General features: G+C 31.7%; 1 protein-coding gene across 1 annotated transcript; it reads right to left on the reverse strand.

Annotated features, from left to right (window-relative positions):
* Window positions 1-205: 205 nt before the first annotated feature.
* On the reverse strand, window positions 206-12905 carry LOC126746206 (uncharacterized). The gene is made up of 8 exons (XM_050454362.1): window positions 12845-12905; window positions 12495-12788; window positions 6115-6369; window positions 5870-6061; window positions 1004-1267; window positions 731-943; window positions 481-661; window positions 206-420 (listed from the first exon to the last, which is right to left on the reverse strand). The coding sequence occupies exons 1-8, from the start codon at window positions 12845-12847 to the stop codon at window positions 260-262; spliced, it is 1563 nt and encodes a 520-aa protein (XP_050310319.1). The 5' UTR covers window positions 12848-12905; the 3' UTR covers window positions 206-259.
* Between the last annotated feature and the right edge of the window lie 2176 nt (window positions 12906-15081).

The raw sequence follows: 15081 nt of genomic DNA on the forward strand, positions 1-15081 counted from the left end.
TTAATTATTACCAGAAAAGATGGCAAAGAGAACTAATGACCAACTTCAAAAAAATTAAAGTCGAATATTTTAGTATTTTTTTTCTTAAAACTACAAACAGTAACGTAATAATTTTGTCAATTGGTTTTTTCATAATATTGGTAATATAGATGATAAAGATCATAACTAAGGTTTATTTGAGGTTTCTAGTAACAACACGTAAATATCTCTTTTAGCAATACTTTTTATTTTTCTTCTATATACATTTCTATACCGAAACTTACTTAGCGGCTGCATTCATTTGCTTATATAGCAATTTAATGTTAAGCAATATATCATCAGAAATTTGTTGAATTTCCTCTTGGGATTTAACTATCGACTTATCTACCATCAGTCCTATTTGAAACTTATTGTTATAACTGACAATTGAAATACTCACACCTATAAAATATTTTACAATTATAGTCAATATGACTTAAATAATAACAATTTAATACTTACTAATGCCTAAGACATGAGGAGCTATAGCAATTATTTTATCATAAATCCATTTATCTTGAGTTTCTTCCATTGAACCACCAGGTACATTAGTAAGCAAATAAGTACTAGATTCAAAGGTTACATACAATTTTAGTAATTGTAAATGTACAGGAGTGGCATATTTTCTAATATAGTTTAAAAGCTTAAAAAATATCAAACCAGTTTTGTATATATTTAAATAATGAATGTTCTTTTTAGCTTTTTAACTTACCATTGAATCCGCGATTCGTTTCTTACTATGCCACCTCTTTGAGATCAATTTTAATGTATCCAGTAAATTTGTGGATTCCTGAACCATTGGTAATTCAAAGGGTGGTGCTACCATGTTATTTGTTAAATCTATAGGCTTGGTCAAATCTACGTCTGGAGGTTCTAATAGAGCTACTATATACCCAGACATATTATTTGGAATCGGAAAATTGTTCTTAAAGGCAATTTTTTTTTATAAGTTATTGATTTACTATCAATTTTCACTTTTAGTTACCCTCTTGAAATACTGGGAGAAACTTGCAGCAATAGCAGTAAGGACTACACAACTGAATTTAGTGTTCTCGTTGTTTTTGATATTTTTTACCAGTGGTATGCATTCTACTTTTTCTTCGCAGGTCCATACACATACTTTTTCGCGTAAGTGTTCACTCATTAATGCATTTTTATCTTTTGGCTTGAAATAATATTGTGTAAGTAATCTTCCATATGATATAAAAAGGATTTCTAGATGTAGAAGGATTCCTCCAAATATTTGCTTCTGAAAATATATTTGAATTATTTAAGTTTTCTGGTTTTTAAGCATATAGTTTATAGTAAAAAGCCCTTAGAATCATTAGTATATGATGTGAGAGGTAAATCAAATAAAAAATTATATTTGGTTTACCTCAAGATCTAATCTAACCATTTAAATATGGTACTGAAGTAGTAGTCAAAGTGAAAACATAGTAGATCTGTTATTGTTTTGATGCAAATCAATTACGATTTAGACATATAATTAGATCTCCCTCAGAAAATTCAGAAAAGAAAAAAAAAGATCAACATAGGAGTTAGCTTACTAGGGAAGCCAAGCCAAATTCTTTTCTCTCTATATAAAAAAGGTAATTTTTCACATAGACTATGGATGGTATCTTTATTCTTCATAAAGTCAGTTAATTAGAACTCACATTAACGCAGATGAACCTTTAGCATTATGTCTACAGGTTCCAGAGTATAAAAAAATTTGTTCTTTAAATATTAGAATTTTTTTTAGATTTGTTTTGTTATTTAGATCTGATTTTCTCTCTTCGTTTATATTTTCTTTCCTTCTTTCTGTAGAGATGTGAGCTTCATATTATACCCAAGGTCTTACACTGCTGACGCAATAAGTACATTTTTCACGGCTTCTTATTCTTAATATACAGTGTGTCCATTTATAAACTGACACATTTTAACTGCTTATAAGTCGAGAACAATATGCGGTTTTCACTGAACTTCATCAATAAGTTTTTTTTGACAGTGTTGCCAAGTTTCAAAATTTTCCTGATATCGGAGGAAAAAAATTGATGATTTTCAAAGAGCGATTTCTCAAAAATTTTAAATGTAACATCCTGTACTTTATAATTTCACATGAAAGCGTGTTAAATCCCCTTTCCGAAAATGTATAAATTGTCTTAAATTCATTATTTTTTTTTTACAGAGCCAATTTTAGTAAATGACGCCTTTTTGAAAATTTTCCTAAAATACATATTCGGTGATTGATGAACATTTTCTGGTCATTGCCTATGTATCGGTTTAGCATGATCATAATTAAATAATTTGCACTAATTAAATATTTATTCAATGTATTAAATTACAACTACTTACAACAATTTTAACATCAAACAATTGAAAAAATTAATTTCAATTTATCACTAATAAAATAGCTGCTGAATATGACACCCATTTTGCACAAATGTAGACGAAGAAATAGGCCCAATACAGACGAAGCAACACGACATCAACGCGATACACGAGCAACATATCGCTCTAATGTTGCCGACGTGTGTCAGTATCCAGACGAGGCGACACGATATGAGATATTATCGGAACATAAAACCAAATTGCCAGTTTATCATAAGTTGCCGAAGGCGTTTTGTAGCATTCCCGGTGTAATTTGGTTAAAAACGTTTACTATGTTGTTGCGTAGTTCATCCAAATTTCTTGGGGTTGGATTGTAGCAACGGTCCTTACGGTACATATCCGCATATACTAGAATCTGGAATGTTTAGATCGGGAGAATAAGGTGCTCACTCGATTGGACCTGCTCGCCCTATTCATCTATTTCCAAAAGTAAAATCTAAGGAATCCCTTACGACCCTGGAGAAGTGTGGTGGTGCACCGTCTTGACTCTTGCTGGAAGTAGACCGTGTCTAAAATTCCATCCTGCTGAAGTTGAGGATAAAAAAATGTTTCCAACATATCGGTGTATTTGTTTCCATTCACTGTTGCTTCTTGAAAAAAAAAATGGCCCATAAATTTTAGATTTCGATACTGCATACCAAACGTTCAGCCGTTGATTGAAGAGGCGAGCTGATTGAAGAGGTTGCAAGAGATTGCCAGTTGATTGAAGAGGCTTCCCTTTTCAATCAACGGTTCAGCTTAGGAGAATCTCGTTCAAATTCGTTATACACTCGAGGATTTTCATCTCCCCAAATTCGGCAGTTATGCTTATTTACTCGACCACTGATGTGAAATGTTGCCTCATCAGACATTATTAAAGTGTTATCCGGCTCATTTCTAAAAAGATCTAGTAGTGTTTCGCACATTAGATTTTTTTTTTCAAGGGCGCGATTTCCTATTTTTGGAAAGTTTGAATTTTGTAGGGATTAAACTTAATTATTTTTAGAATTTTATGTAATTTACTTTTTGACATATTTGTCATTTGAGCTATGTTCCTAATAGATATTTAATTATTGTTTAAGGACAACACTTCTTCTGCCAGCAAATTATCATCCAATAGATTATCTTGTGCATTTAGGTTTGTTCTAACTTTTCTTTTAACTGTTCCCTCCTGGGAAAATTGGCGTACCCAATGAAATATAGAATTGCGTGAAGGTGGAGCCCTTTTAAAAATCAGCCTAAATCTGCTTCTCGTCTGCGTAACTGATTTGCATTCACAAAATCACACACACACGTGCCTTTTCCCGGATGGTAAACATATTTAAACCTTTCAAAATCTTTAAAAAATGCAAAAATACATATAGAAATCAAATTATTGGGACTGCCCAACGAATGACGTTAAAAAGATTTGACAGTAGTTGAAGCCCACAAAACAAATTATGCAATTCACAGCCTCCTTGATAAGCTACAATTGTTATTGTTATCACTTGATACCGAGAATGTTATTTAATAGGTATTTATTGTAGGAAAAACTTTCAAAAAGGGGTCATTTACTAAAATTGGCTCTGTAGAAAAAATAATGAATTTAAGACAATTTTTACATTTTCGGAAATAGGATTTAACAGGCTTTCATGTGAAATTAAAAAGTACAGGGTGTTACATTTAAAATTTTTGAGAAATCGGCCTTTGAAAATCAAATTTTGAAACTTGGCAATACTGTCAAAAAAAACTGTAAAAATATTGATGAAGTTCTGTGAAAATCGCACATTGTTGTCATTTTCCGTTCTCGACTTATAAGCAGTTAAAATGTGTCAGGTGATGGAAACCCTGTACTACCAATAGATGTCCTAAGTTAATTAATTTTTGAAAACATTGAAACTATTTTTATATTTTCCATGCTCTCATACTTCGATATATCTTTTTAGGAATTATTCCATTATTTCTTTTTTTAAAAATTAATCACTGGACAGATTTATCACCTCATTAATGCTTGCAAATATGTCCTTTTCTTAATAAAAATTACAAGCAACATTTCTTTTTGATAATTTTTTTTTATTAATTATTCATTGCTCTACTGCAACTTAAACTGTTCAGTTGCATTAATATTGGTAAGATCTTTAATTCTTTCTTCTATAGAGGTAGTGCAAAAGATCACAGATAATTGATCTGTACGAATATGCTTTTAAAAGTTTATTTTAATCTGTTTTTTTATTCCCTTTTACTGAAGGTAAAAGATTTCAGATTATAAAATAAAAGGTCGAGGAAAAAGTCATCTGGGACAAAATACCTTGTTACTTATTGCGAGCATATGTTGATCATATTATCTCTCCACTTACCTATCTTCTTAATTTATCATTTCAACTTAAATATTTTCCTAAAGAGCTGAAAACAGCTATTGTCATACTTCTTCATGAAAAGGGGAAGATAGCGGAAGTGAGTAACTATAGACCTATTGCTCTTTTTTCTGTATTCTTTCTTAAAGATCCTTGAAACATTCCTTTAAAAGAAAACTTGTCGTGTTTAGCTCAGTTTGGATTCAGGGCTAAACTCTCTACACCAGATGCTATAAATTCGCTTTATACAAATATCTTGAGTAATTTTAAATTCAAGTTAAGATCTGTTGATATCCTTTTTAATTATACTAAAGCATTTGGTACTATAACCATGCGTTACTACTAAATAAGGTCTTTCATTACACTATAAGAGATCCAGTTCACAAATGGCTTAAATCATATCAACTCAACCTAACCCATACTGTGAGGTTTAAAGTTAGTGGTCAGGAGACATTATCTAATTGGACATTTGGCGTTTCACAAGAGTTCTTGGACTTTTTAGTAGTGTTTTTACTAGTATATAGCTTATATTGCATGATGATATCAGAAAATGGTGTTTGTCTGAACAGTCTAAAAACCAATTTTAATATTTTACTCCGGTTCGAGCTATTTATGATAGAAGCTTTTAAGCAATATAGAGAGAGGTCATCAAGTGCCCTTAAATTCAATAAGACTCTGCCAAGCTCTTAGGAAATGTAAATAATAAACATGTATCATGGGATCTTCAGGTGGAATCTACGCGCAATAGATTGTCAAGCAACAATTATACCACTTTAGAGCTTCGGGACTATATGGGTGCATAAATACTTAAAACCCTGTAGTAGGAAATTAATTATTATAACGCCCGAAATGAGGAAAAATTATACATCCCTTTTACCCGATTGTCAGAAGTACAGGATGGTCCAGATATTACCTCCTATGAGTGTTATGTTTTTTCAAATTTAAAAAAAAATCTTAAAATTACTTAAGCTAACTCTCCTTTTTCGGATTTCTTTAACGGTCTGAGAAATTTATTGACTATATTTATTTTAATTTTTTCTTTTAATATTTTTATAATTTTAGACTATTTTTGAATTGTAGTTTTTTAATTGACAATTCCTATTTATTGTTATGATTTCCATGGAAATAAAAAGTTAAGTTGTTTTGATAAGTGTAAAAACGTTTCTTACTAGTGATTTTATTATATCGGCTTTCCTTTTTTCTTTTGTTTCTTGGTTATTTAATAGTTTACCAAACAGTTGCTCATTATAATTTTCATTTACAGACTGCCCTCCAAACACTTGTATCTCCCAGGAGACTAAAGAAGTTCCATCGGCAATTGCATGATGGAACCTTTTGATTACTGGATATATGTAATCGCCCTACAAATAAACTTAAATAATTTATATCTGTCCTGAATTAATTTTTAACTTACATTTAATTTATCTCTCATAGGACGATCGGCAATCTGTATTTCCCATAGTAAAGTATCATTTTTTCCGAATTTGGCGTTCATTACTTTAGCGGCATATCGCTTCAGATAGTCTTCAGTGATTTCTTGATCATCTTCCACTGGTATAGTACGTAGAACATCATTAGGATTACATTGACACCTTTTTCGATAAACAAAACCTCCAAATTGATGATATGTGCTTGTTAATTTGGGATATCGATCTGGATGATCAAACACCTGTAAAAAATTTTTTTATAAAATATGTTTGTATAAAATAATTTAAAGGTTAATAAAAAATAGTTAACAAGGGTAAAAATTGAAACTTTTGGTTACTCAAGACTTTTGGCTCATTCAAGTTCAAATATCTGCATCTGGCGTCCCTATGTTCATACCAAAATAGTTATTACTTTACAGATGATTGATTATCAGTGCATTTGAAGCGATAGTATTCTGTGATTTATCAAAAGCTTTTGACTGCATACTGTTGAAGAAAATGGGGAGATACAACTTGCAGCTGTTTGCGACTTGGATATCCGCTTTATTTTTATGAAAGATGTTTTGAAATATATACTGATGGTAATACTTTCTCAGTATGAGAGATGTGACTAGCTTACTTAATGAATTGTCTTTATACGATTGCTATCCGAATGTTATTTATTAATTATTGGTTTGAAGTAAATTTATGTTAATTCTATAACAAAACAATTTGATCATTATTTCATAATAAAAAATTATTACATATAAAGCTACTCAGTCTGCACATTAAAGAATTAATATGATGTCTCCAGTTTAACCTAGGATCTAAATGAACCTGAATAATTTAAAATGGTCTAAAGAATTGATGAGGAGTTATAAATAGACTATCCGGAACCTAACTTTATGAAATTTATTAATCCTGTTTTTAGAGTTATTTATGTGAGGTCATTTTTGTCCATCAAGTCATTTCTTTTAAGTAAGGTATCAACGTAGTTTATTGGTAAACAAGTGGTCATGTAAATATTTCTAAAAACTTTAATTTCTTCAAATAGAATAATTAATGGTGACAAACGCTCTTGACAAGTTAAAACTACAATCCTTGACATTTTTTCCTTTTGATGGATAAAAGCTGGTATGATCGATGTAATGACCTAAAAGTATCCTACAGTGGACACTCAATAAAACACTAATATAATGTAGTTGGCTTCGTTCTTTCTTTCCTTGAATTAAGGCCTATTAATGACAGAATATGCGTTATCTAAATTAGAAGTTAATGCCTCTACACAAGAAGTGATAGACGTAATCAAGCATAACATCTACGAGGTAGAAAAAGTATCAGCAGATGTAAATGCAAAAACAGGCAAAGAAGGATTCTACTTCCCAACAATAAGAGAGCATCCACATTATCTAACGACAACAGTAACCGATTAATAAGCCTTGCAGCAGGAAACAACCTGATAGTTGGGAGCAGGTACTTTTCGCGAAAAGACATTCACGACAACACGTGGATCTCACCTGAGCAACATACTAAGAATCAAATTAACCATATATTGAATACAAAAGTGTTATTACAGATATGAGACCCTTTAGAGGCGCAGAGTGTAACACTCCAGAGAGTGGGTTTATAGAGTCGCCGTGAATACACTACCACACCCTGAAGGTAAAGTAGGCTATCAGATCTAAGCAATATATTTGAAGCTCTGAGCAGTAAGTTAGAAAATGATAATGACCTTTAATGTGAATGAATATTGGACAGTTGCAAGAGAAATCCTATAAATTCAAACATTTTTGCTCGTGACTTGCTTAAAATAAACAAGTGGAAGGAGACTGGTTTTTTTTAAATTTACCTTAACCCTATAAGTGGAGTCGTACTGTAAGTATAGACTATTTTTTAAAGATACAATAGAATAAAGTGATTTTTCCACTTCTGTAGACGAAGTCCCAAACACTATCGAAAAATTTAAAAATAGCAAGGCACCAGACTTAGATTGCATCCAGGAAGAGTGGACCAAATATAAAAAACCAATTAGACAATCTTATCAGATACAGCTAGGGAAAACAGATAATTTCAAGATAAAAGGATTTTATAATAATACCCAAAAGCCCAAAAAATGTGTATTAAAGCTACAAAGGCATCTTAGTACTGATTACTCTTTAATATCCTGCTAAATAAACTGACTCCTTTTGTGGAAAGGTATAGAAGGTAGAGGAGGGCAATAGATTAGATATTCAACATAAGTCAAGTTCTGGAAAAACAATGGAAACACGCCCAAGCTACCTTTGCTCTTTTTATAGACTATAAACAGGCTTATGATAGCATCCACCGCAAAAGCCTACGGAACCATGAAAAACTTTGATTGTCCAAATTAACTAATCTAAAACCCGATTTAAAGATAAGCGAACAACGTCAGAACTCTTCAATATTCAAAGATGGACAGGGTGACATGCTTTCACCATCACTTTTTAACGTAGCTGTAGAATATATGATAACAGGGCTTGATGATAAAGATGCGGGTGTAGAAATCAGCAAGAAGCTAAAGACCTTAGCAAACGCGGACAATTTGGTGATCATGCGTCACACAAATCGAGGGCTCAAAAGACTCAATACGCTCTAAACTCAATAGAAAAAAAAGGAACGAGAATAGACATTAGGATAAGTAAAGAGAAAACTAAATACATGAAACTAGATAAAGGAAACATTTCCAGAGACATAAAACTAGCAACAGGTAATGCGGTAATGGGTCTTTTCAAAGATTTCAAATACTAAGGCTTAAAGATAAACAAAACAAGTGATGTTAGCAAGGATATACAGTATCGAATACATAACGGATACAGTGTCGTAGCTACTACGATCTACTACTACTACTACTACTACTTCGATCACTAAATCTACCAAGAAAAGTGAAACTAAAGATCTACAATAAAATATTGATCCCTTCAGTCCTGTATAAGGTGTGGATGACTATTAGAGACCAAGAAAAGCTACTTTATAAAAATAAAGTTTTAAGGAAAATATGTGGAACCGTTCAAGGTCCAGTAACAAGCCAGTGGAGGAAACTTACGTATGGTGAAGTAATGGAAACAGTTATGGATCACTAGCATAATAAGATCCAAAAGGCTTACATGGATAGCTCATGAGGTCAGAGCAGAGAATAGAGATATTTGGATAAAGGCAGACCACATGCAATTGTATACGACTTAGACAAAGGTGGAAAGTTAATATTGAGAGAGATGCAAATATGAAGGAAATACAAAATTGGAAAAAGTAGCAAGAAGTAGGATTTGATGGAGGGTGGTGATCGAGGATGCCACATTTCTCTTCATACGTCAATATATTTTGATTCGCGCCAAAAACTGCAGGTTTACTTTTTTATAATCCCTATTTACATTTTTACGTGGAAATATTTTTCTTTAAAAGGTATATATGAATATATATATATATATATATATACGTGTATATATATATTAAAAAAAATCTTTAGAATAGTAGTTTTTACAAAAAGATAATAGGAAGTAAAGGTAAATAGATATTTTATACATGATTTTGGTTTTAGGATGAGTCAACAATATTTTCGTCACCTGGAAGATGATGTTGATTATCTATATTCGGAACAAATAGATGCCGACATAGCTGCACTACCTCCTGAAGTAGATGAACTTACTGATAAGGACGATATCAATAATGACGATATGGGTCTGCAAGCGAATGTTGCGGATATTCCTGGTGGAGCTATAATGTTTGTTCAGGAAGAGACTTTTACCCAAGAAAATTCTCTTTCTTCATCTGATGAAGAAGATAACCTACCAGTTGCTTCGTTAGCCAAAAAGAAAAAAATTGAAATCAAAAAAATCCTTTGTTCCTAAGTGGAGCAAATCGGATCCGCAATATGAGCATAATGAAAGAAGTGATCCAAAAGAGTTATTTGAAAATATAGAAGAACAACTTAGTGAGTTTACCCCATTACAAATTTTTGAAATGTTTTTTGATGAGCAAGTTTTCGCTCATATTCTGAAACGATCCGATATGCAACTGAACAAAAAAATAGGCATGATTTCTCAATAACAGTTGAGGAAATCAAAATATTTATTGGATTTCTTATTTTTACTGGCTACCACTCACTCTCTAGTAAAAGGGATTACTGGTGTGAAGCGGAAGATGTAGGGATCCAAATTATAAAAAATGCCTTCAGCCGCAATACGTACTTGGAAATAAAGTCGCTAGTTCACTTCACAAATAATGCGGAGGCAAATAATAACAAGCAAGACAAAGCATTTAAAATAAGGCCTTTATTAGATCTTCTAAACTTACGATTTCAACAATGGGGGATGTTTCATCAACACTTAGCTATTGATGAAATGATAGTTAAGTATTATGGACATAACTCGTTAAAGCAGTTTATAAGAGCAAAACCAATTCGATTTGGTTTCAAGCTATGGGCTCTGTGTGATGATAATGGTTATTGTTACAATTTTGACCTGTATTGTAGTAAGGCAAGGGAAGAAACAAATACCCTGTTGGGTTCCCGCGTTGTTTTGAATATGTTGAGCATCGTGGAAGAACCAAACAAATATCTGGTATATTTTGACAATTTTTTTACTGGCTATGCTCTTCTTTATCAGTTGAAAGATATGGGATATAGAGCTATAGGTACGGTGCGAAAAAATAGAACAGCAAAGTATTCTACAAAACCATCTAAGGATTTAGAAAAAAAACCTCGTGGGTCATACGATTGTTATTTTGATAAAGATAATGAAATACTTATTTTCAAATGGAATGACAGCAAATGTGTTTCGGTAGGTACTAATTATGACACTATACATCCAACCACCCAAGTTTAACGATGGGATAAAAAGGAAAAAAAGTGAACTTCAGTCCCTAAACCATCATGCATCGCAAATTACAGTAAATATATGGATGGTGTGGATCAGCATGATTGGTTGTTAGAGAAACATCATATATCTGTCAGAGGCAAAAAATGATATTGGGTGTCTATTTATGCGAATAATAGATATGGCTGTTGTAAATGGATGTGTACTCTATAATATGATCCATAAGGGAAAAAAAAATATCAATAAAGGAATTTAGACGAGCAATAGCATATCCATACCTAAAAAGGGGACATGGAGTAAGGATAAATCGAGGTCGCCCGTTAAGCCTTTTAAACACGTCAAGAAGCAACGTACCTCTAGACGTTAGATTTGAGGCCAAGAATCATATAATAGCAAAACGCCAAAAACAACCAAGATGTCAAAATCGAAACTGTTCATCAACTTAATTCATCTTAACTTATTTAAACACACCCACGCCCAGTGTCCTCAAATGAGGACAGCTCTTTTTCAAAAACTTAAAAAAATAAACAAAAAATTTTACTAACATAATGATTTTTATGCTAAAAATAAGCATATACTAAAAATCATGAGAGAGGTACGAAAAAAAATAATTTAGGCGTTAATGAGTTTTATTTGACCTCGTTAAGTAAGTGAGTTTTAAGATACTTTAAAAATAGCCAATTAAGTTTATTTTTATTAGTGAAGTAATATTAAATTATTTGATTTTGATGAACTAAATGATTCGTCTTTATTGATTTCTCTAAATCCTTGGACCCTTTGAATATTAGTTGATTAAGATATGGGTTTTCTCCATCATGAATGTTTTTTTTTTTTATTTTTAAAACAATACCTACTAGAGAAACATTTGTTTAAAACACCAGCAAGGAGTTATCATCGATATTCTTAAAAATAATAATGAGAGTGCATTTTAACTAAGTGTAAGACAATTTAGTTAAGCTAAATTATTATATTTTTCATTTAACTTTCAAAATTCAAAATCTCGAAATTTTCACCTACTGTCTAAGATTATCTGCTTTCTATCTTATATCTAGATATATTAGTAAATTTTCCAATTAAGTGTAAGTCACTACTCATAAATGATCATTAGTATATTGGTAATAACCACTAAAAATTCCCATTTTTTTTTATTTTAATATCGAATATCTAAGGTGAATCTTATTTATCAAAATTTGGTACTTTGACTGGACGGTAATTAATACGGAAATAAGATGATCATTAAATATAAGTTATAATAATTACGCATTTTTTAATAGAAACTGGTTAAATACAGTAAAAAAATCAATACGTTAACAATACTAAAAAATGTATTTAATTCATTTAATTGGCTGACCTTTGATGTTAAAATCAATAAAAAAAAATTAGCTGTAAATTCTAATTTTTAACTTAAAACTAATGCACTTTGGTTTTAAGTTTTTAAGTTTTAATCTCTTACAAAAATTAAATTAAAATGCTTTAAATTCCTTACAAACTAAATTTAATTACTAAACAAAAAACCACTATTTAATAATCTAATATTTGTAGTAAATTTTGCTTACCTTTTCTTGTAAACAGTCCTTAATTTTCTTCATTATATTAATTTCTTCACTGCAGCGAATAAAAATAACGGAAACAATACAGTATCTTGATGTATCAGGAAGAAAAAATAACACATCTTTATACTTCAGTAATCCTCCATAAGCCTTACCAATTTTAACTTTCAAATAAAGATTTAAAATACTTAGATAAATGAAATTCAATAAATAAGCTATTATCGTAGGTCCAAGGACCATAAAGTTTAAAAAGGCATACCATAGTGTAAGGCTCATATTTAAAAACATCATGCCAATATCCTTAAATAAGTAATAAAAATTTAAAAGTTGTTAAGGATGAAAATAAGCAAACTTACCATTTTTAAGTAAAAAAATAATAATTTCTCTTGGTTTATTGCATGCAATGCACTAAGTATGGCGAACAAGGTTTAATTAATTCATAAATATTTTACAGTGATAAAATATGCTAATTAAAATCAAATCTTAATTATTGTAAATATATTTAAAAAGTGACTTTTGAACATGTTTAATGATCATACTTAGCAAAAAGTAATACAGGAAAGTTTTCTTATACATATTAGCATTAACATAAACACTTTTAGCATAGTAGCCGCTTACAGTTCTCAATATTTAATTTTTTTAAGGATAATATTTGTTACAAATATAACATATTTAAATAGCTATTTTATTTGCTTTAACTTATATGAAGAGTTTAATAACCATTGACTCTTAGTTATTATATTTTGATTAAGTTTAAAACATTTTTATTTATTTTCCTGAATGCATCATAGATTGATCATTGACTTATATCATGTAATTTTTTCAGTTTTGTTATCAATTCCTCCATTGTGCAGGATAACTACTACGAATAATTTCCCTAAAGTTAAAAGGTTTTTTTTTTTGGTGATATTTCAACATATGCCTTCCTATTTACATTAAAGGGTTTAAGGGTGTATGGTTCAAATATTAAAATCGGTTTTGAAAGAGGCATATTTATTTGACTTGCTAATGTAGCAGTTTGGATTTGGATGTTTAATAATATTTTTATATCTATTAGTGCTCTCTTTCTAATACATCTTTTATATCCAAGGAAAGAATGTCAAAACTGTTGAATTAACACCCAAAAAAATTTCGTATAACGACAACAACTTTAAAAGAGATAAAGATGAACATCAACTGGTATTGATTTCTGATAATCTGTCATCTGTAAGATGAGGATGTCATCTGAAGTAGAAATACTTGTATTCGGAGTTCTCTAGAATGTCAAACTTTTAATCAGCAAGCATTTACAATAAGACAAAATTTTCTTATGTACATATTAGGCGAGGATATTGGAATTTCTATTCTCTCTCTATATTTACAAGAAAAAAGGCACTACAGAACAAGCTTTTTTCCTATACAGGGTGTTTTAAAACTATGGGATCAAACTTCTAGGGGTTGGGTTGGGTTGGGTTGGGTTGGGTTGGGTATAGTTGAGTATAGGAACCCATGTCCGGAAATGTGTCACTACGCCACTAGGGCCCTAAGACGCGTTTAAATTTAGAAAAAATATTAATTACCTAAATAGAATCTGATGCATTAATTTTTACCTTTTGTATATGATACCATCACAACAATTGTTCAAAAGGTCTTCCTCCAACCTCAATACACCCATTTAAATGCCGCACATGATTTCGGCGGACTACACTAAAAATTTGATCCTCATTTTGAAAGATTTCAAATGCTGCTGTTGTTCATCCAATTAAGTCTAGCTCTGATTCTACTGGAGTTTCGTAGACTAAAGACTTTACATGTTCCCACAAGAAAAAATCGAGCGACGGTTAATGGGAGGCCAAGAAACTGCTCCACCTCTGGCAATCCAACGGTGCCCAAACCGCTGAGCTAAATACTCGCATACTTGTACAGCAAAGTGATCCGGCGCTCCATCATGCTGAAACCACATTTGCTGTCTAACGTTTGGTGGAACATTTTCAAGGAGTTTTGGGAAAACTTCCTCCAAGAAACGTAGATAAATAGGTCCTGTTAACCGTTCCGGTAGAAGGTATGGCCCAATTAAATAATCATCAACAATGCCTGCCCATAAGTTGACAGACCAACGATTCTGATGTTTTCTTGGAAAAAATGCATAAGAATTTTCTTCGTCCCAAACATGGCTATTCCTACTATTAAAAATACCGTCTCTTGTGAAAGAGGCTTCATCGGTCCACAAAATTGCAATGATTGTGCAATCATTTCAGAAGCCATTGACAAAATTGAACTCTAGGATGATAATCGGCTGCAGTCATACCTTGAACTTTCTGGAAGTGGTAAGGATGAAGTTGCTCCTCGTGTAGTACCCGCCAGACAGAAGCGTTACTCGTATTCATATTCTTAGCGACGTCACGTGTGCTATTTGATGGTTCATCGGCAACTCTCTGAAGCACCTCTTCTTCAAATTCGACCGTTCTTACGGTTCGAGCAACACCAGTATCATGTATCTTGGTCTTAAACATGCCTGTCTCAGCTAAACCGCTATATTGTATCCAGGATGCTATCGTTCGGGATAACGTTCATGATACAACCGCGATGCTGCTCGTGCATTGCAGTTTGTTGC

This window comes from Anthonomus grandis, chromosome 17 (assembly GCF_022605725.1).
Source record: "Anthonomus grandis grandis chromosome 17, icAntGran1.3, whole genome shotgun sequence".
Classification (NCBI taxonomy): Eukaryota; Metazoa; Arthropoda; class Insecta; order Coleoptera; family Curculionidae; genus Anthonomus; species Anthonomus grandis.

Coding starts and splice junctions, on each gene's coding strand:
- LOC126746206 (XM_050454362.1), bottom strand. Junction 662..730: donor AACGAATCGCGGATTCAATG/GTAAGTTAAAAA, acceptor ATATTTTTTAAG/CTTTTAAACTATATTAGAAA. Junction 421..480: donor TCCTCATGTCTTAGGCATTA/GTAAGTATTAAA, acceptor AATATTTTATAG/GTGTGAGTATTTCAATTGTC.